Genomic DNA, 20,931 nt, shown 5'->3' with positions numbered 1-20,931 from the left:
CAAAAAAAAAAAAGACAGGGATGAGCAAAAAGGTTCCCTCAACATTACCTGTAGATAGCCTGACATTGCCTATCTTCTGGTATGATAGAATATGACGTCTTCAGCATTCTGTGAACTACTTGGGTCAGAAATGTTCAGACTACAAATCTAGTCTAGTTTATGGGCAATCCAGAGGTTCCAGGAGCAAACCCAGAAGGTTGGACAACTTACCAAGTTGTTTATTTAATTCTTATCTTTTACAGAAACACGCTAGACGATATTACAGAATAAATAAAATCTGGGATTGGACTGACTGCAGTAGCAGTAAGTGGCTCCATATAATACGATTGGTCCTGTATTGAGAACTGCTGGTGTTGATGATGGAAACAAGGAAAGCCAGTAATACTAGTCTTTCTGCTATTAGATATGTTCCCTCTTTCCTTTATAAAAGTGTTCAGAGACGGACAGACAGACAGACACGGAGTGTACAGATAGACAGACACGGAGTGTACAGATAGATGATAGATAACTATGCAGTGTACTGAATACTAAACTTCAGAGGAAAGTGCCAAGTGGTGTTAAAGTATTAAATATTGATGACTCCCACATGCTCCTGGGAGAGCAAATTGGTACAACCACTTTGCAGAGCCAAAGGTCAGCAGGGAGTGAGGTGAATATGGACACACTTATTACCAATAAAGACTCAGGAGTCATATTGGGTGAAAACCTGATAGATCACGGTAATGGTGGAGGAGCAACCAGCTGACCTTCTCTCTACAATCCCCAGATTGAAGAAAGTCCAAAAAGCCTGTGAGTCTCCAAATGGCTCCCTATCTATCCTCGGTCCTCTGTAAACTCTGTGACTGATTCTTGTCAGCTAGTCCCTGGCTCCACCCTGATGCAAAGTTAACGTTATTAACAGAGTCTTGGGGTGTCACCGTGCTATCAAATATCCTGCAACACACTCATGATCCTACAGTCGCACTCCTAGACACAGCCATAACAGAAATGAATGCATATGTGCACAAGAGAAAGTTGGCGACCACAGTATTTTCAGTTGTGAGAAAAGAAAACACAAACGCCAACCGAGCGCTGAACTGCAGTTTGTACAATGTAATAATGCATAACTCTGAAAATAAACACATCTTTGTGTGTTGTTCTATTTCTCTGTTTTACAACCATAAAAAAGCAAAACAAAATATTTTAACATAAAAGCAAAGTAGATATTAGTACTCATTTTATAAATTTAGATAATGGGTAAATATTCAATTATTCCCTATTAGTCTTCTGCTGGAAAATTAATAATAGAAAGTCAAAATAGAATTAAACTATTATGATAGTGAGCATAACAAGACATCTCTGTTATAAACATACATGTTCTCAAAGGTGCGCTGAATGACAATGACATGACTTATCTAGCTTGCACTGGATTATCTTTTTTCTAATATAAAAGGGATAGAATCCAATTAAATTCACTAATGCCATAACCTCTACCTCCAGACACTTTGCGGTCATCCCTGTTTGTGTCATGATGTCACACTCTGCACACATGGATCTTAGATCAAACAGTTCACTCAAAATATAGCTAAACTCTCCAGAGCTGCAGAAGCCACTTCTAAAGGAGTACACTTTAACCTCGCTATCCCAACCTACTCTCACGGCATCAAAGACGAAAGGCTGGTTCTGGGCATCTTTGGTTGTCTTCTGTTTGGTTTTAAGACAAGGTCTCTCTATGTAACACAGGCTGGCCTCAAACATCCTATCCTCCTGCCTCTACCTCATGAGTGCTGATGTTATAGGTGTGAGAACCTGGCTGGTTCTTTTTTTTTTTTTAATTTCCTTTTTTTAAAAAATGCTTTTTCAAGCTAGGGTTTCTCTGTGTAGCTCGAGCTGCAATGGAACTCACAGAGATCCGCCTACCTCTGCCTCCTAAGTGCTGGGATTAAAGGTGTGCACCCACTGCCCAGCTTAAATTTCCAATTATTAGGTTACCCAAAATTGATAGGATAAAAAAAAACTATATAAACTGTAAACAGAGACTATTAAGAATCAGTAGACAATTTAAATATAATTATCCTATTTCAAAACTTTCATTATACATTCTTAAATTATTAGGCAACAAGAAGAACCTTACCCTTCCCACAAATGGAACGAGGTGATGCTCACACATGGAAAACATATCTATGTCCTTCACAATCACCATCTCATCGTGGTCCTCATCAAATATGGCATCATTCAGGACATCTGAGATCAGAAAAACACAAAATAGAAAAGCCAGTTTGATTAAATACAAAAAGACAGTAAATATTTTTAAACACCCACTAAGACATTAAGAACATAAAAATGAAAACTGTCAAGTTCCCATTCTGAGTGAGCACTCTTTTCCTTCAGTTGATATAAAAATCCTTGGGACAATGTATCCTGAGACTTGGAGGAAGGGAAGCGAAGAGCAGGTATGACAAACACGGGCTGTTTCTTCCCACTCTCACACTTTCTAACACGTGTACAAAGCCGTCGATGAGAAAAACAGAGGCCTTAGCCCTCTCACTTCTGAGGCCTCTATTCGATTCAAATAGTTTTCTACAGTTCACAAAGTTCTCCAAAGTTATTTGAGGAAGCATTGGACTTACACGACATGGTTGCCTTCCTAAAGAAATAAACCCCATAACCTGCAAGTGTACTCCTCTCTAGGGAGCAGCGATCATAGGAAAGCTGTGAACCTCAGATATATGGTCAGGCATACAAGAGACATTTCAAACAAAATGCTGTGTGTTTAAAAGCTGCACTTAGTTAAGTGTCCCTTCCTCATCTGCAAAGGATGACCAAGAGAGTCAACCTGGGCCAGCAAGAGCACCCTGTTCTGGCTCCGGAAAGATAGAGGAACAGAAGCCACAGCCACCACCACCATAATATAGCCATGAAACTGACAAACAGGTGGATGCCCTAATATTGAATGTCATGTGTCCTTGGTCCAATAAGAAGAGACGTTACACAGCGGGTGCTTTCTCACTTTTACAAAACACATCCACGGATAGGAAAACCCCGACCTCAGCCTGGCAGACCATATAACACAGACAGCCAGTGTTAGTCCACAGAGTCTGGGGAGAGGAGCATGGCTTTGCAGCCGCCCACACCTATTCCCCCTTCGGAAGGCAGGCTCTGAGTCAGAGATGTGCAAATGCCCACCCCCACTGCCTGACCTTCATGGCTCTGTTCTGAGTCACACTTGAGCCTCTGTCCACATACAAGTCAGGTTACTTGGAGTCACCTGGAATTGGGTGGTCAAAGAGACACTACTGTGGCCACCAAGAATGGACATGTGTAGGGCTTTAAGCACACAGAACAATAAGGGCAAGAGCAGGGCAGGGACAAACTCTCTGTCATTGTCTAAGTCAATATTCCTTCTCCAGCAGCCATCTCCTATGCAGAATACCCTGCCCGAACCTTTGGCTGTATTTCTGAAAACAGTTTAAATATAGCTCCTTGGTATTCCCGGAAGTACTCTGACTCTCTCCAAGAGTTTAATATCATGATAAGGCCATGTATAGTTCACTAAGATCTTTAGTCACGTGTGAAATATGATTGAGTGTGAACACAAAACATTGTTTCTAAATGAACAAAAGAGGATCATGGGATGTCAGGCATCCATTCTCTCTGGCAAAGGAAATTGTCAAAGTTCTCACAGCCACATAGCACACATAAGAGTCAACCTCAAGTGAGGCTAAGCCAGAATCTGGTTCTGTCATCAGCTGGCTATTGGGTCTCAGGCAAGGCACACAATGCGGGAAACCTGGTGGATGGGGCAACTCGGCCATACTCTGACATTGGCAGCCACCTGGGTAGCCTTAGCACGGAGGCACACGCTACACTATGGCCATACTATGGCACTGGAGGCCACCTGGGTAGCCTTAGCACTGAGGCACACGCTACTATAAGATCACTTTAAGTCACGTTTTCATCTTCTTTTTTGCTAGAGCCAAGTCTCACTAAGTTATCTAGGCTAGTCTCCCAGCTCAGCTTCCCAAGTAGCTGGGATGGTAAGAGTAGACCACCAGGCATAGCTCAATGGATATTCTTTTGAATAAATCATTAAGGCCATAAAAAACATAAAAAAGCAGTGAAATTTCAGAGTTGAGGAGATTAGTGAAATATAGTAGCTAAGTGCAATTAAAACCAAAGTCAGAACCTAAAGTATGTAGTTATGCCAATATTAACTTCTTCAGTCTTAGTAACCATACCGTGAACATGTAAGGTTTTTTTAGGAGAAGCTGGTGAAATTGTATATGAAACTGTCTGTACCGTTCTTGTAATTTTGTCTGAAGTCTTAAAAATTACTTCAAAATTTAAAATAATATCCGACAACTGCAATACAAAAACAGTGGCGTATGATTCAGTGAAAACACAGTGACCTGATGACAATCTGCCGAGTCTGAGTGGCATAAAGTCACTGGAAACATGAAAGGCTGCTCCTGTGCACTGCACAGCAATGCTCAGCTGAGGACAGGCCACAGGCAGTGGTGGCCAGAGAAGACAGTGTCTCCTCGCCATGAACTGGCCAGTTCCGTTCTGTGCAGCCTCGAAACTGCATAGTGACACGTGATGGTCCTAGCGATGAAATTCTGGGGAAAGCTAAGGAATAGTAGTAGAGAGATGATAGGTGGCTTGCGGGGACACAGAAGTGGGAAAGAATTTGACTGCAAAATGACAGGAAGAAACTTTTAGAGTGGTTGAAAAGGCCCATACTGTCATTGCCCTAGATGCAGCATGTGCGTGCGTGTGTGTGTGCATGTGTGTATGCAGGTGTGTGCGTGCGTGCATGAGTATGCGAGTATGTGTGTGTTCATCTCAACTCACACCTTGCAGAGTTGGGGGATCTTTGTTGTTCCTTAATAAAGTTCACTTCATTTTTTTCATGTGTAACATATAAATATGCTTGTTCCCCAAAAGGAACAGTAGATGTCTAAATCACAAAACTAGTAAAACAATTACTTATAAAGGGTTACAAAAAAGCAAAAAGGGAAATAGCTGCTTTAAAATATAATTTGTCATACTTTTTAAAGAATTCTTAAAAATTAATTATGTGTATGGGGCAGAGTATGTGCACATGTGAATGCAGGTGCCTGTGGAGTCTGCAAGAGGGTATTGGATCCCTGGAAATGCTGGGAACTGAACTTGGGTCCTCTGAAGAGCAGCAAATGCTCTTAACCACTGAGCCAACTCTCCAGCCCACGTCATGTAGTTTTGACTTTGAGTTCATATAAATGTTTATATACTTAAGATCAAACCAAAAAGAAACCTTCAGTGTCCTCATATGGCTTAAGGTTTTGTGTAGAACTGAGACACCAGTGTGTTGCCTTGCCTATATCCCATTTCATTAAAACGAGCGCAGACTACAAACTTGACCGCACCAAGTCATTTTTCTTCAATAATGAAGCTTCCCAGCTATATTTACTTATGTTTGCTCTCCCATATCTGAAAGCTGCCATCTGTGGATAATAAGAACAAAGCTTTATCACAGATTGTTTTAATTTCCTGCCTGTTATCAGTAGCAAGAAGGTAACCGTGGAAACGGGGTCCACACCACTCTCCCTCCTACTGTCCGCTAGTCACAGCCACAAAGGAAGCCAGAGCAGCCTCCTGAAGTCAAGGTTTGTCCGCACCACCCCTGCACTTGTCAGCTCTAAACAATGAAGTAACACGGCCCAGCATCCATCCCTGCAGCTTTTAGCCTGCTAGGACCCGTCCTGGAAACACAGTGAGGCAGCAGGGTGAGGCTCTCTGCGCACCCTTTGAAGTGGGGGTTGTCAGACCCTTCCAGCGGTTGTGCTAAAACACAAACTGCTGGGTCCCACCCACACAGTCCTCTGTAGGTCGGGGTGGGCTTGAGGATCTGATTTCTGAAAAGACCCCAGACCTGTGATTCAGTCTGACCCATGTTCTGAGAACTCCTGTTCTGAAGTCTCATGGCTACAAGAATGCTCATCTCCCAGGTGCTGCTCAAACATGCACATGCATATTTAGGACAAGCACAGACTTTTTCTGCCAGGAAGAAAGGCAGAAGGGAAGGACTCTGAGCAACAGGACATTCCCATCAGTGGAGTCTGTTTTACTGTTTTCAGTGTTTTGGGCATGAGAAGGCCAGGCTGTAACACTTGATGCTTCATTCGAACCTGATGAAAGATGGCTTTGGTACCTTTAGTGTTCATCCACCCTAAGGAAAAAGATATAACAGGGTCTGCCTACAGTTTTAAGGAAAGATAAGGGGGAGGAACAGTGGTGCCCAAGGATTGAAAGGGGGCAACACAGCCCAGGGCGTTAGAACTCGTTGCTCTTGCCCAGGATTAAATCCTTTAAGGTACCATCAAAGATAAGGCTATCGTGTTTGAGAGAAACAGACCTGCACCACAGACCCACCTCCCCTGTGTCACTACATCAGAGGAACTTCCAAGGACCACAGCACTTGTGTCATTGGCTGCCTGACTCCACAGGGAGTGGGTTCCAGGCTGCCAGAGTAAACACTCCATCCTTGGCTTTGGATGGAGTTTCCACAGTGCCCTTGGGACACCATGCACCAGACCCCTGCAGGGTTAGCTTGAGGGCTCTCTCACACCTCCCACTAACAATTCAGACATCCAAAAGCCTCTGCCTTCTGCCTTAACACACTCAGGCACTCTCTGGGAACTTGGAAATTACCAATTTCCACTGGTAAATCACACATTTACATCTCTAGCCTAAAACTGTTTAGGGCTCTCCCTTTACTCTGTGCAAATGCAGGGTTGGTGAAGATATTCTCCCATTCAATAGGATGCCTTTTTGTCTTAATGACAATGTCCTTTGCTTTACAGACACTTCTCAGTTTCAGGAGGTTCCATTTATTCTCTGTTGCTCTTGATGTCTGTGCTGCCGGGGTTATACGTAGCAAGTGGTCTCCTGTGCCCATGTGCTGCAGTCTACTTCCCACTTTCTCTTCTATCAGGTTCAGTGTGGTCAGATTTATATTGGTCTTTAATCCATTTGGACTTGAGTTTTGTGAAAATTCTATGTGTCCTCATGTCAGAATCCATTCTAGATGCTTCTGCTGCATAATCAGAAGTGTCCTACAGCTAACTTCTTAGATATATAGATTCTATGGGCCAGAAATGAGACAGGTATTTGCCGCTGTTTCTCTTCCTTGGGGCTGGAGTCAACTATGGGCTTTGACTCGTGTCAAACACCAGCATGCAGTTCCTGCATGTGCTCAGGATGTTCCCAGAGAGCAGAAGCCTTGGGGTTGTTGGACTCTTTATATGACAACTCAAAGCCCCAAAGAGGCTCACGTTCTTAAGACATGTTCCAATTAGGCCAACAGCATGAGACAGGGGATATATTGAGCACCCAGTGCTCTTTGTAGTTTCTTAATTCTTCCAGGTCAGGTGAAGCAGTAGTACCACCATACACAAAAGGAAAAGGAGACAAGTCTATAGACATGACAGTAATCATACAGGTAATCATACAGTAATCATACATGGAAGCTCTTATCTTTCTGTAGTCAATAAAATCGAACTTGCATTGCTTAATGGTGGGGATATCTTTTGGGGCTTTTTTTGGAAACAGAGTCTCATGTATCCCAGGCCTCACCTCCCAAGTGGTGGATTACAAGAATGTGCCAACTATGCCTGGTTATGATAGGGTTATGCTCTGGGAAATGAATCATTAAGCAGTTTGCTACTGTATGAATACCATGGAACATGCTTACACAACCTACTATACACTTAGATAACATGATCTTAGTGGTGTGTATCTGTGTGCATATGTCTACATATTTATAGATATATTCTGCTGTTTTAAGGCCATGACAAACAAAACACAAGATTAAAGCAAAAAGAAAAGAATGCAATTGAGTGGCAAGATGAACACAGGAAGAAGAGGCTCTCCAGGTGCACCAAGGCAGACTGTTCCATAGTTTAGTGTTTTTAGTGAGTAGCTGCACATCCTGAAATAACGATTAAGGGTTTAACATAGTCAGGCGATGGTGGTGCATGCCTTTAATCTCAGCATTTGGGAGGCAGAGGCAAGCGGATCTCAGTGAGTTCAAAGCCAGCCTGGTCTGCAGAGTGAGTTCCAGGACAGCTAGGGCTGTTATGCAGAGGAACCCTGTCTCAAAACAAACAAACAAAATAAGGAGTTTAACATAACAATCACCACCCGGGATCATGGTGGTTTATTGTTGTCCAGCATTGGTGTTATACACAGTTGTGTGTGCTATGATCCTAACCTACTGGCAACAGAGGAGCTTGACACGCATCAGTAATGGGGTGTCCTGACCACCAGGGTTTTTGCTCCATTACGATCTTACGGGGTCTTGATAGTATACATGAGTGATTCTGATGGAAGCCTGAGGAGGCCCAGAACTGCATATGCATCCTCTTCTCTTGAACTGCAGGACCAAGTTTCCAGCGCTACACATGCTCTTGCCACAATGACTGCCGGTCACTTAGTCTTGGGTTTGAGCTGGCTCAGTCAGCGTCCTCACAACAGCTAGCTGGACACTAGGGGAAACCTCAGAGCTGGTGGTTGAGCCCCTTCCAGGCGTCCATCTGTCTCCCAGCATCTGATGCCTGAGTCTGGGCAGCCCCCATAGTCCCCTGCGATCATTTCCCACCTCTGCACCTCCCACAAAGGGCACCAGGAACCCTGTGGGGAAGCTGTCCCAGCTCAGGTTCCTATAACACTGAGGAATTTCTATTAAAGCAAGACTTCTATAATTCAAATTACATTTCCTCTCTCATTATCACTTCTGTCACTTGAAAGAGAGCTGCTGCCAGGAGTGGAGGTGCACACCCTTAGTCCCAGCACTTAGGAGGCGGAGACAAGTGGGGTCTCTGTGAGTTCAAGACCAGCCTGGTCTACACAATGAGACTTAGTCTCAAAAAAAAAAAAAAAAGAAAGAAAGAAAGAGAAAAAGGAAAAAAAAGAAATACCATGCTAAACTATTCTATAATATATATGCAACTGAATAAAAGAATGTATTTTACTGAAAATGCTTTTTCTCAGAGTATATAAAATATTTGGGTTTTTATATTTATTTTTGTGGGAGTTTATTGTTTTTAAGTAAAGTAATCTAGGTAATCTAGGAGTGGCACTGTTTGTCAGACCTGGCATTTATTTGGGATTTTTTTTCTTTTCCTTTTTATTTTATATTTTGCAGTTTCCTAATATTTAAATTTCCATATTTAGCTATTTTTCTTTGGTGAAGCACAGATTTCTATTCATGGTCCCTGATCAATTTTAACAGCTGAGCAGCATGGCTAGGCTGACTGCTTCCTGGGCAGTCTCTTCAGCTTGAAGGGTTTGCAGGATACCCGTCAGCCAGGGATTGGAGGGACTCTGGAGACTGGAGCTTGTGAAGTAGCTCTGAGTCATCAACTTCCAGCAACACGCTAGTGACCTTACAAGCAGGAGCTGGATGTGTGACATTAACTAGAGAAACAACTGTCCACCCAACTTTTGCTTTTGGCGGGGGACCGATGCCAACGGTTCTTGGCCTTGTACGTGGACAGCAGGCTGTCGCACGGTGACTGAACGTTAAGTCCACCGTGGAACAGGGACTTCTGCAGCATATTCTCACTGGGAAATGGTGTGAAAAGCAAGAACAGCTACAGCAGCAGCTGCTGCAGGACCAGACCCACCGTCTACAACTGTTGTGTTAGCTACATGTGTTGACATTGCTTGTACAACCTGTAAGGAAACTGGGCTCACGGTACTAAATGATGACATCAGGACAACTGGGTAGATAGCACTGGTGAGGAACTGGAATGGACAAACCCCGAGCAGTCCAGGAGGACCTGGTCTTGATGGAACAGCCATTATGAGTGACATGAGGAGGTGCTGGCTGGCAGAGGTCGGTTACAGGGCGGGGCCATTTTCTACCTATACTGGGTAGTGGGGTGAGCATGGCGTTCTTAGCTCACTGAGCTGAAGCTACATACCGTGGCTGTCATAATAGTTTTAATTTATTTGAAAATCCAAACATGTACTTAGAAAATTAAATATACTAAATACAGTAGACCCATGAAGTTGACTGTGTTAATTTACTTATATATAGGTTGCTGAGGATAGATATTTCTGACAGCTTGGTAGGGGGCGAGTATCAGAATCAGGTAGCTTACCAACATTTATAAGATGAAGGCTTGTATAAAATAGACACCGTCAGCAGTCTGCTTTAATCATTTACTACTGTGGAAATACACACAAATCCATTTTTAAAGTAAATATTTGGGATGGGGAAATAGCTTAGTTGGAAAAGTGCTAGATGTACAAGCTTGAGGACCTGGGCTTAGGGCCCTCAGAACCAATACAAAAGTAATTAATTAATTAATAAAAAACTAGGTTTGGTAGCCATAACGGTGGCCACAATCTCAGCACTGGGAAGGCAGAGGCAGGAGGAGGATCCCCAGGATCTTGCAGACCATCTAGCCAATCAGAGAGTTGCAAGTTCAGGGATCCACACTGTCCCAGAAATCAGTTAACCTTGGTGTCCCACACACATGCGCATCCATGCACACAGAATGAAACATCTCCAGGTGTGTGCTAGGGTAGCCCACGCTGTGCCATTTGTAGTCAAACGCTAACAAACACTTCAGCATTAAATCATAACTGGAAAAGCATTAACGGGGCTGATGGAACAACTCACCCTTGCCTAGGATGCTCAAGACCCCAGGTTCAACGCCTGACCCACAAAACTATTAACTGTTGAACCATTATGATTTCATAGCTTTCCCCTTTGTCATGAGTTTGTGTTGACTTTCTCTGCCAATCTTGAGCAGTTCCTCTCTCTAGTAAGTTGTATAACCCAGTAAAAATGATCTCTCATAGTTTGTAAATGTTTTTACTATGTATAATACATATAACATTATCACCTCTGTATTAGTCTGTTTGTTATTAGTAAGAGTTCCTGTCAATAGCAGATTACCAACTCTTAGAAGACTTGGAAGCTTGAAAAGAATGTAGAATTCTACAGGGGTTGGTCCCTGACACTAACATTGCTCCAGACAACTGTGGAGCGCCGTCGAGCATTTTTATCCTTGCCCATATCCCTATCTCAAAAACAGCAATAAGTAGACCACAAGAAGAGTATCCGAGTATAATGTGGGGAATTTGTTTTAATCAAGATCAGTTTATGTAACGCCTGCACTACTACAGGACGGTTCGCTGGCCGGGAACTAGGCTGGAGACTTAAAAACATGCATACAGACCCTCTTAATGTGGCTGACAATTGAGGCAGACTGAGAAGCCAATGATAATGGCACTGGGATTTGTCTCTACTGCATGTACTGGCTTTTTGGGATCCTAGTCTATTTGAATGCATACCTTCCTAAGCCTGGATCGAGGGGGGGAGGGCCTTGGACTTCCCACAGGGCAGGAAACCCTGCCCTCTTTTAGGGCTGGAGGGGGAGGGGGAAGGGTTGAGTGGGGGGGTGGAAGGGAAGTGGGAGGAGGGAAGTGGAAATTTTGAATGGTATTATTTATAAAGTAATGAAAAAATTATTAGAAAAACAATAAATAAATAAATAAATAAATAAATAAATAAATAAATAAAATGACTGGGTTTGAAAAAAATGCATACAGACAGAGACACCTGGACACTGGTCATCCTTGATACAAGAATGCCAACTTTATTGTGCTCCAGGGAAGCTTATATAGGGACCCTTAACTGATAGCCACGCCCTAACTCGTAGGATTTCCAGCTGCAAAACCCACCAGAATTCACTCCCCTGCCATCAGGAACTCATGAAGGTCTCGTGCTCAGAGCAGCTGCAGGCACAGGAAAACAAGTTGTTTCACTCCAGCAGGCAAAGGGTCTGAGGCAGACAAAGCCAAGGGGCCAGGTTATATAAAGAAACCTGTGAGAATCACAACTGCAAACATTTGCTAAGACACTTGTCATTAAGGGGCCATGGTCAACTGGACGTGGGCGCATATGTTATTGTGTTTCGAAGCCTATTATTTTAGAGATCAGCAGAGTGCTTACCAATGAGACCATCACATCAGGGACTTGCTTTAAGATGATTCAGTGAAGAAGGATTATGAGGCAGGGGACGAAAAGTAAGATAGATCTGTATTTATGTCAACAATTGCAGAGGCTGCATGGTGGGGTGCAGCCTCTTCTTCCGCACACCAAAACCCTTCCGCAAGAAAGGATTTAAAATTTCTAATTCTTGGCCAGAGAGATGACTCAGCAGAGGACCAGAGTAAGGTTCCCAGCACCCATATGGCAGCCATCTGTAACAGCAGTTCCAGAGGATCCACTGCCCTCTTCTGGCCTCCATGAGCACTACACATAAACAGTGCACAAACAAGCAGACAAAACCCCCACACAAAATAAAAATAAGCGTCTTTTACAAATAATTTTTAAAGCCATAGTCCTAACAAAGCACCAAATGATCTCTCTCCTTCAAAAACAAATACAAATATCCATTAAGTCCATCACTGTGTATGCCAAGCTGCTGAGAATTCAAACAGGAGCATCCACAGTCCCTTCTTTTCTGAAGATGTTCTACTGTAAAAACAAAATTCTAGTAAATCAGTATCTTCAGCCTTGAGCATAACAGATTTCTCAGATAGTTCAGATCATCTCAGCTAACTCACTTGAAGTTTGTTCCCGAGTATAACAGCCACAGACTCAACAGAGAATCTATAGCTGTCAGAAACATCTCCCCTCACACAGGCTGGAATTAGGATCCCTGCAATCCAAGACTCGTAATCTAGAAACCAGTTGTTAGGCATCGGCCCTCTCCTGGTCAGTTTTGGTACTGCAGTCTCATTCACCCAAACACTGAACTCAAATAGGACGCTGCAAATGCAAACCTGGGAGATTCTAGGATGTGGAGGAGTTTCTAGAGCCAGACAAAGCAACGGCGGGAAAAATGCAAAGAAGGAAAGAGCCAAGTAAACTAGTAAAATATTGTCATTGCCTGGAAGCCATGTCACATGATGCCCATGACCCTCTCAGCTCAGCATCTCTCCATCCACCCACCACCTGGAGGCTGTGCTCCCTGCGCGTGCCTCGGTGTTCTCTCCATGGCACAGGAATACGGCATGCTCTACAGGGCAATTATGGGGACAGAGCAAGGTGACACCTGTCAGGAGCTCAGGGCGGGCAGCTAGCAGCCCCGGCCCCACTGTACCTTCCACGCTGCCATCTCCCCACGCTAGTCAAGGGCTTTTGCTAAACGCTCAGAGCCATGTGGTTATTGTTATATTTCTCCTTCCTGTGACTGCTTAATGTTTCTCTCCTTTGGCGGCTGTGAGCTCCTGTGAGGGTAAGAAGCAGATTCGGCTTCACTCATTCTGTGCCCAGAACAATTCCCGGAACACTGCAGAGAAATTAAATGACTCTAGGCCTGGTGGTACACATCCTTAGTCTCAGCATCCGAGGGGGAGAGGCCGGTTGGTTTCTGTGAGTTCCAGGAGAGCCAGGGCTACCTAAAGGGATCCTGTCTCTAAATAAATAAATAAAAATTCCCAGGGAATATTTTTTTAAAGGTTTATTTATTTCTTCTGTGTACAGCATTCCTTCCATGTGTGCCCGCAGGTCAGGAGGGGGCGCCGGGTCTCATAGATGGTTGTGAGCCACCATGTGGTTGCTGGGAATTGAACTCAGGACCTCTGGAAGAGCAGTCAGTGCTCTTAATAACTGAGCCATCTCTCCAGCCCCCCAGGGAATATTATGAATAAATATATTCAGTACTGGTTTGGATTGAGCCCTCCCAAGAAAATCATGCTGAAGCCCTGGGTGCCCCTGCATGTGACTCTGTTGGCTACAGTGTTGCTGCAGGTGTAACTCAGAGGAGATGCACTACAACATGAGTCTGCAATCACCAGTGTCCTCAGAAGACAAAAATGTGGGCATTGACAGAGACAGATTGGAGTGTGGGCTGCAAACCAAGGATCAGGGATTGGATTTCACAACCAGAAACGAGGATAAGGCATGGGAGGTCTCCAGTACAGTTGCAGAGGGTTTGCTGGTTCCGCATTCTCGAACTTAGCCTCCAGGACTGTAAAATCACTGATGTGAGCTGCTTAAACCCCCAGTGGTATTTCCGCATGGCAGCCCTAAGACACTAAGGCCAATACCAATGCTGTGGTGGTGGCAGGGAGAATGGCCCTCAGAGGCTCATGTTTAAATGCCTGCTCCCCAGTTGGTAAAACCATTTGGAAAGGATTAGGAGGTGTGGCCTTGATGAGGTGTGGCCTTGGTGGAGGTGTGATACTGAGGATAAACTCTGAGGTTTCAGGAGCCCATGCCAAGCCCAGACCCCACCACCCCGCCTCCAACCTGCAGATAAGATGTAAGATTCCAGCTACTGCCCCAGCACCTTGCCAGCCAGCCTACCGGCTGCTACACTTGCCAACATGATGGTCATGGGCTCGCCCTCTGAAACTACAAGAAAGCCCCCACTTAAATGATTTCTTTTATAAATTGCTTTGTTCACGCTGTCTCTTACAGCAATAGAAAATCAAGGGATGTGACATGCTTGTCCATCATTTTAGAACTATGCATGGTGCCTCTACCCACCTACTCAAGCTTTTCTCCCCGTTCTCATAGCTCTGATCCACATAAACTGCTGTGTCAACAGCTTCCTGATTTCCCCTTTACTCACAGGTCTCTTTCTGGCAACGAATATGCTCTATTTAACAATCCACTAACAAAATTAACAACCGGAAGTATTCATGAGTCAAGATTTAAATGAGCCACATGTCATATCTGTCCATTGTGACAGTTCCTCTCTTAAGATGAACTGTTCTGTGTGCGCATGTGCACACGGCCAGAGATGGATGTCAGTTGTCTTCCTCAACTTCTCATCTTTTATGACACTCTCCATGAACCTGGAGCTTGCCAGTTTGTCTAGACTGGTTAGCCAGCAAGTCCCGGGGATCCTCTTGCCTCTGCCTCCTCAATGCTAAGATAATAGAAGTGTGCCACCATGCGTTGCTGTCTCGTGTGGGTGCTGGGAACCAGAAGTAAGTTTTAATGGTTATTCAGTAAGCATTATATCAACTGAGTCATTGCCCAAACTCATAGGACATGTATTTTAAAACAGAGGGCATGAGTTTGTCTTTCATCTGTGATATAGGAGGGAATAGGAAAGAATTTTATTTTGAGACTAGATGGATGGCTCAGAGGTTAAGAACATGTACTGTTCTCCTGAAGGACCCAGGTTCAATTCCCAGCACCCATTCTGCATAGTTCACAACTGCCTGTAACTACAGCTTCAGGAATGTGATGTCCTCATGTGGGCATTCTATCTCTCTCTCTCTCTCTCTCTCTCTCTCTCTAACCCACATATATAATTAAAAAGTAAAATAAATCCCAAGAATTGTATTTTTGTCTCTCTTGATGCTTCAGAGCTATCACTTTTTTGTTCACTGATGCAACCTGATCTAATAAATCAGACACATTTGTGATTTCCCAAGGAAAACCTTCCATAATTACTGACTTTTCTCATGAAGTAGTGAAGACTCTATTTTTATAAAAACAAACTGTCCCATTGTCAGGATAAACTCTTCAGGGAGCAGGGACGATCTGCAACACAAACGACTGAGGGGGCCGTGGTTTACTGTCCTTGTCAGTGCCACGGCCTCATGCTTGACTTTACACATGCTTCCCGAAATCCGGGACACTGTCGCCATGGTCATGAGGACTCTTGGCAGTCCAGGAGAGACAAGCAAAAACACAGTCGTGAAGAAACGCAACAGAAAGGTGAAGTCTTGTGCATTTTCACAAACTCAGAAGAGGAACAACTGAGGATGGGGCCGGGTAGAGCATTTAACCTTTGGTGGCTAACACTGCCGGCAAGAGGGCTGTCATGATTCATACCTGGAGAAGACAGTGGAGAGCAAGGGCCACTCCAAAGGGCCTCGGGGAGTGGAGTAGCAGAGCTGCCAACTCAATTAGTGAAGGTTCTGAATGAAAGCAACATAGACAACGTCTTTGTGCTGTATACCTGTAACTCCAGCACTCAGGAGGCAGCGGGAGAAAGGTGCCCTGCACGGAGCAACCCTGCAAGGTTAAAACCTCACCTCTGAAAGAGGCGAGGGTTTGGTTAAACTGAAAGGAGACAGAGATGAAGAAAGAGGACTTGGTCTGAGTTAGACCAGGGATCAGCCTGTGATGCTAGGTTCAAAGGGAAGTCAGCCCTGGCAGGGGTGCTGGCTTCTCCTCCACCCCACCTCCTGGCCCACAAGCTGTATCCCAGGGAGACAGCCAAGGGAGACTTGGTAACCCTGACACATGCAGTCCTGTCATGACCACAGTCTCTCCCATGGAAAGGCAGTACTGGAAAGAGGAGAAAGGCCTGACAAGGAAGGGTGATGGGAAAATGACCAACTCCCCAGAGCCAAGAAACAAACAGAAAAGAAACTGTAAGAGAATGGATAAAGGGGTAATATGAAATACCACACGGTTTCTGACAAGAAATTAATAGATAGGGCACTAAACATACAAAAGATCTAAATCCCTTCAGGCTGTAGACAGAAGCAGGCGGATCCCTGTGAGGTCTAGATCAGCCTGGCCTACATATATCCAGCACCAGGTCAGCCAAGGCTACATAATAATTTTTACAAATTCAGTTGATAGCTGTCAATAATCTTAAACAGTCCGTGTTTGTATTGTGGTAAATATCTATAAAATTCTTAATTTTCACCATCTATGGTGTGCTGTTCGGTAGTACCCACAATGGGTGCAGCCACCACATCTGTGTAGTTCCAGAACATTCTATCACTAGAAAAGGAAACTTCATACACATTAAGCTGTCACACTCCTGCCCTCCATCTTCCTCAGCTGACAGACGCCAATCTTCTGTCTCCATGTCAAAGGAGTTCCTACTAAGAAATTGGAACGCAGGGTGCTTTGGAGTCCTTACACTTCTGTAGCTGAAGCTCAGCTTATGAGGCAAGCCTGGGGCAATAGTTCTCAAATAACAGGCAAGTCTCTCTAGAGAACGATGTGGCTTGTATCAAGGATGAAACTCCTCTCCTTTGGAGTGATGAGCCCCACAGAAGGGAGAGACTCCGCTGTCTGATGGGACAACCATCTTTGTATACCCACTAGAGGCAGAATGAACAAGGCTCCATCCTTGTTACATCCTGGACTACCAAGCACACCGACACTCCCAGATACTGAACTCACAGGAAATCCTTCAGTTTTTGCCATTTTTCAAGCTCTGCTTTTGAGACACAAACTTCCACCATCAAAAGAGTGAAGCCCAGACTCAGATCTAGGTCTAGGCCGGCTTCCTTGCACTAGGAAGTGATTTGCTTCCTTTGGGGCCCCACCCTTCTCAGGCTCTCATTTCCCACCCTTCCTTTGAGGTGGGGAAGGTTTGGTAGAAATAATTGTTCTTTCTGGGGCAGGTTCTCAGTCTCCCAACATCTTCGGGGAAATGGCAGGGACTGACAGGGGACAGGGTGGACTACCTTTCAAAGCAGTGCCGTTTTTTTGTTTTTTTGTTGTTTTTTTTTTTTTTCAGGAGAAATTAGTGGAGGGAAAAAAAAAAAAAAAAAAAAACAAACATGTCAGAGGTGCACAGATGTGAACCGAACATGAGGCCTTTGAGCTCAGCCAAAAGAATCAGGTTTTTGTTTTAAAATGGAGACCAACACTGCTCACCAATCAGGCAGCGAGGTCCTAGTCATCCTCCACTTCCCCTTCACCTGCCTTGGCATCCTACCTCACCAACTGCTTCCTCATCAATGGGTGGGAAGGGCTTGCCGCCTGAAAGCTTAACCTGCTGATTTTAGTCTGGGGCGCCCACAAACCCGGAGTCCCAGGCCCACTGAACCTCCCCACGAGTTCTCAGCAGTAGCGGGGGGCAGGGGTTACTTTACTTCTTTTGATAGAGCGAGTGTGAAAGGCTCCCAACAACAATACTAGCTCAAGAAAACCCCGCACCTCAAACTGCAGAAGCCTGAACCCAGAACTGTGCCAGGTTTTGGCAAAGTCCAAACCTGGAGTAAACCTAAGGAGGTAGGATGCAAATTACAACTCCGTGAAGAAGCGCCCCCGCCACACACACACACACAGTACCTAACTTTGCACACTGACATACAAGATGCCTGGCTTTACCCCCAACGCTCTGCACTGCGTCCCTTCCACAGGTGTCCAGGGGATCCTTAAGTCCAGGGGAAGGCGGTGCTGCTTGTGCCTCATCATGCTCTGGGCGCTCGTATGAGAAGGTCCCACATTTCCTCCCGCCCCGGAGCTCAGTGGCAGTGGCCGTGTCCACGAGAGCCCCCTCTCCCCAACGCCCCCGGGCGCCAGCCACACGACCCAGGAGGAGAATCCGCCTCAGCTAGGCTGAGGCTCCTGGGCTGCGGCTGGGAGGTGACAGTTTAGCTCGCTGCGCCAAAAGTAAGCCAACTCGGGAAAGTTCCCGGAGCTTTCCCCACTTCCTGAAGCCGCCTCCCCACGCCCCACACTCCCCGGCGGCCACACGGACCTGAGATGGTCTCCTGGTATCCCTTGGTGAAGAACTGCATGGCGGTGGCCGCCCTCCAGGGCGTCTTGAGCAGCCCCTGCCGCTGGGGGTCCTCGCCCAGAGAGCGCAGGATGGACGAGTAGGCGGCCGCTAGGTTGGGGAGGTTCAGCTCGTTATCCTCCTCGCTGCGGGGCCGCCCTGCCTTCCAGGCGTCGGCGGGCTGTGCGCCCTTGGCCTCGGGCGCCTGGGACTTCTCGGCAGGCCGGCTGGCCCCGGGCCGCGACAGCTCCCGCTCGGGGAACCCATTGGTGCACCTGGGTCCCCTCGGCTTCTCCGCCGGCAGCGGGCCCGTCTCCATGGACCCGACGCGACTGCTCCCGAGACACCCAGGGGTGCTGCAAGCGCTGCGGCTCAGCTTCGCCGGCGGCCGTGACCTGTGGCCGTCACCGGCACAGGGTGTCAGCCTGGAGAGAAACACTTGGAGCGAAGGGCAGCGGCCAGCTGGGGAGCTCCGCCGCGCCTCTCTTTTTATGGCTGGGCGACTCTGCCGGCGCCGCGAGGTGCCCTCATTGGCCCGAGCCTCTTGCGTCACGGTGCTCACCCCGCCCCTTAGCCCCGCCCTCCTGATTGCCCCCTAAACCCCGCGATTGCACAAGATTGGCTTCAGGTTAGACCCCCTTGGTTTAGAAAGGGAAGATCTGAGTCAGCAAAGCGACAGGAGTCAAGGGAGCCGGAACCTCGGGGAATAGGAACATCTGGTCCACCTCATTTTCGAAGTGCAAAGGGGGCGTGGTCGCAAAAATGTTGTGGTCTGGTTGCCCTGTGAAAGATGAACTAACAGGTGACCTTGCTGGGGCAGGAAGGGTGGAGCAAATTAGCTGGAGATAAGTAACTCCAGTGCTCTTTAAAAAACATCTTTTTTAATTTACTTTTTAGTTTTATTTTGTTTTGTTTGAGATTATAATTAAGTTCATTTCTGCTTTCCCTTTCCTCCCTCCAAACCTTCCCATACACCTTCCCCCCCACCCTGCTCTTTCAAATTCACAGCCTCTTTTTCTTTAACAGTTGTCACATCTGTGTGTGTTTCTAAATAAATAAGTACAGCCTGTTCAGTCCGTATAATGTCACGTGTCTGTTTATGTTTTCAGGGCCAGCGATTTGGTACTACTGTGCTCTTCCCTGGGGAAGTCTCTTCCAGTGTGAGCGGACCTTGGTTATCTGGCATTCTTTGTGATGAAGACATCCCATTCATTTGCCACCATCACCTGGTCCATGTTCACATGCCTGTTGGTGTCATCCTTTGGTTTTGCTTTTTGAAACAGTCTCACTACATAGATCTGTCTAACCTGGAATTCACAATGTAGACCACCAGGGAGGCCTTTAATTCACAGTATCTGCCTGACTTTCAAGTGATGGCATTAAAGACACGTGCAGAACCTCTTGGGCTTGCTTTGAAGGCTAGAGAAGTTGCGATTAAAAACTTGTGCAAGGGTTAACATGTATGCCACACACCTGCCACTCTAGAGACCCTCTGCCCACTGTCAAGGCATGAGTTACAGAGGGAGTCCCTCTGCCTAGGAAGATAGAGTACTTGTAAGCTGCCAGATCCCTACACCACTGTTTTAACCTCCCCTGACCTTGTCTCTCACAACGATTAGAGAAGCTTGTTTTCTTCCATTGCCCTGAGTCTGGTGATCAGCAAGAGGACGGGGCGGCCAGCTACATCCTCTAGCCTGACACGGTGAGAAATGGCAGGAACCATTTCTTGGCAAACCAGTGACATGAGCAGACAAGAGGGGTGATGGCTCAGCAGCTAAGAACACTTGCTGCTCTTCCAGAAGACTTGAATTCTGTTCCCACCACATCATCAGGCAGCTCACAACCATCTATAACTTCAGCTCCATGATATCCAAATCCCTTTGCCCTCCATGGGCACTAGCAATCACATGCACAGACCCCCACACATACACATACACATAATTAAAAACAAAAAAAAAATCTCTTAAAGAAGAATAGATGACAAAGTAGGCACCTATGTTCTTGACATTTGCATGATTGAAAACCACCTTCCAACCAGCAATTAGGATGAGTTTAGTTGTGAGTCATTTGGCCACAAGCCTCCAGACGCGAGAAGACACTTGCCAGTCCTCAATCACCCATCTCCTGCACAAAATGTCTCCCTAACAGCTTTCCCAAGGACGTTTCTGTAGACCAGGCTGGGCTTGAACTCATAGATCCACCTGCCTCTGCAACCCAAATGCTGGGATTAAAGGTGTGTGCCACCACTGCCTGGCCTAAGGCTTCTCCTTAGAGCAAGAATCCATTCCTCTTGTCACCAGCTGAGTTGCTTCGCTTGCTTTCCTACTGACTGACTAGCTTCCTGCCTGTGGTAAGCCTCCTGCTGGCTAACATTTGAGGTGGCCAGAACTTTGACCCTGGAAATATTGATTTGCAAGTGAAAAAGTGAGTGTTTTCATTGACAACACATTTGTGT

General features: G+C 45.8%; 1 protein-coding gene across 1 annotated transcript in view; it reads right to left on the bottom strand.

Annotated features, from left to right (window-relative positions):
• The window catches only part of Gch1 (GTP cyclohydrolase 1), a 33,739-nt gene extending 14,797 nt beyond the window's left edge, over nucleotides 1-18,942 (bottom strand). The window contains exons 1-2 of the mRNA XM_005355364.2: nucleotides 18,459-18,942; nucleotides 2,114-2,223 (exon numbers count right to left, since the gene is read on the bottom strand). Coding sequence (XP_005355421.1) covers nucleotides 2,114-2,223; nucleotides 18,459-18,795 — 447 coding nt within the window. The 5' untranslated portion in view covers nucleotides 18,796-18,942. The remainder of the gene's footprint in view (nucleotides 1-2,113; nucleotides 2,224-18,458) is intronic.
• Between the last annotated feature and the right edge of the window lie 1,989 nt (nucleotides 18,943-20,931).

The sequence above is a fragment of the Microtus ochrogaster genome, chromosome 17, assembly GCF_000317375.1.
Source record: "Microtus ochrogaster isolate Prairie Vole_2 chromosome 17, MicOch1.0, whole genome shotgun sequence".
Classification (NCBI taxonomy): Eukaryota; Metazoa; Chordata; class Mammalia; order Rodentia; family Cricetidae; genus Microtus; species Microtus ochrogaster.
This window is presented reverse-complemented; position numbering and strand designations above follow the sequence as displayed.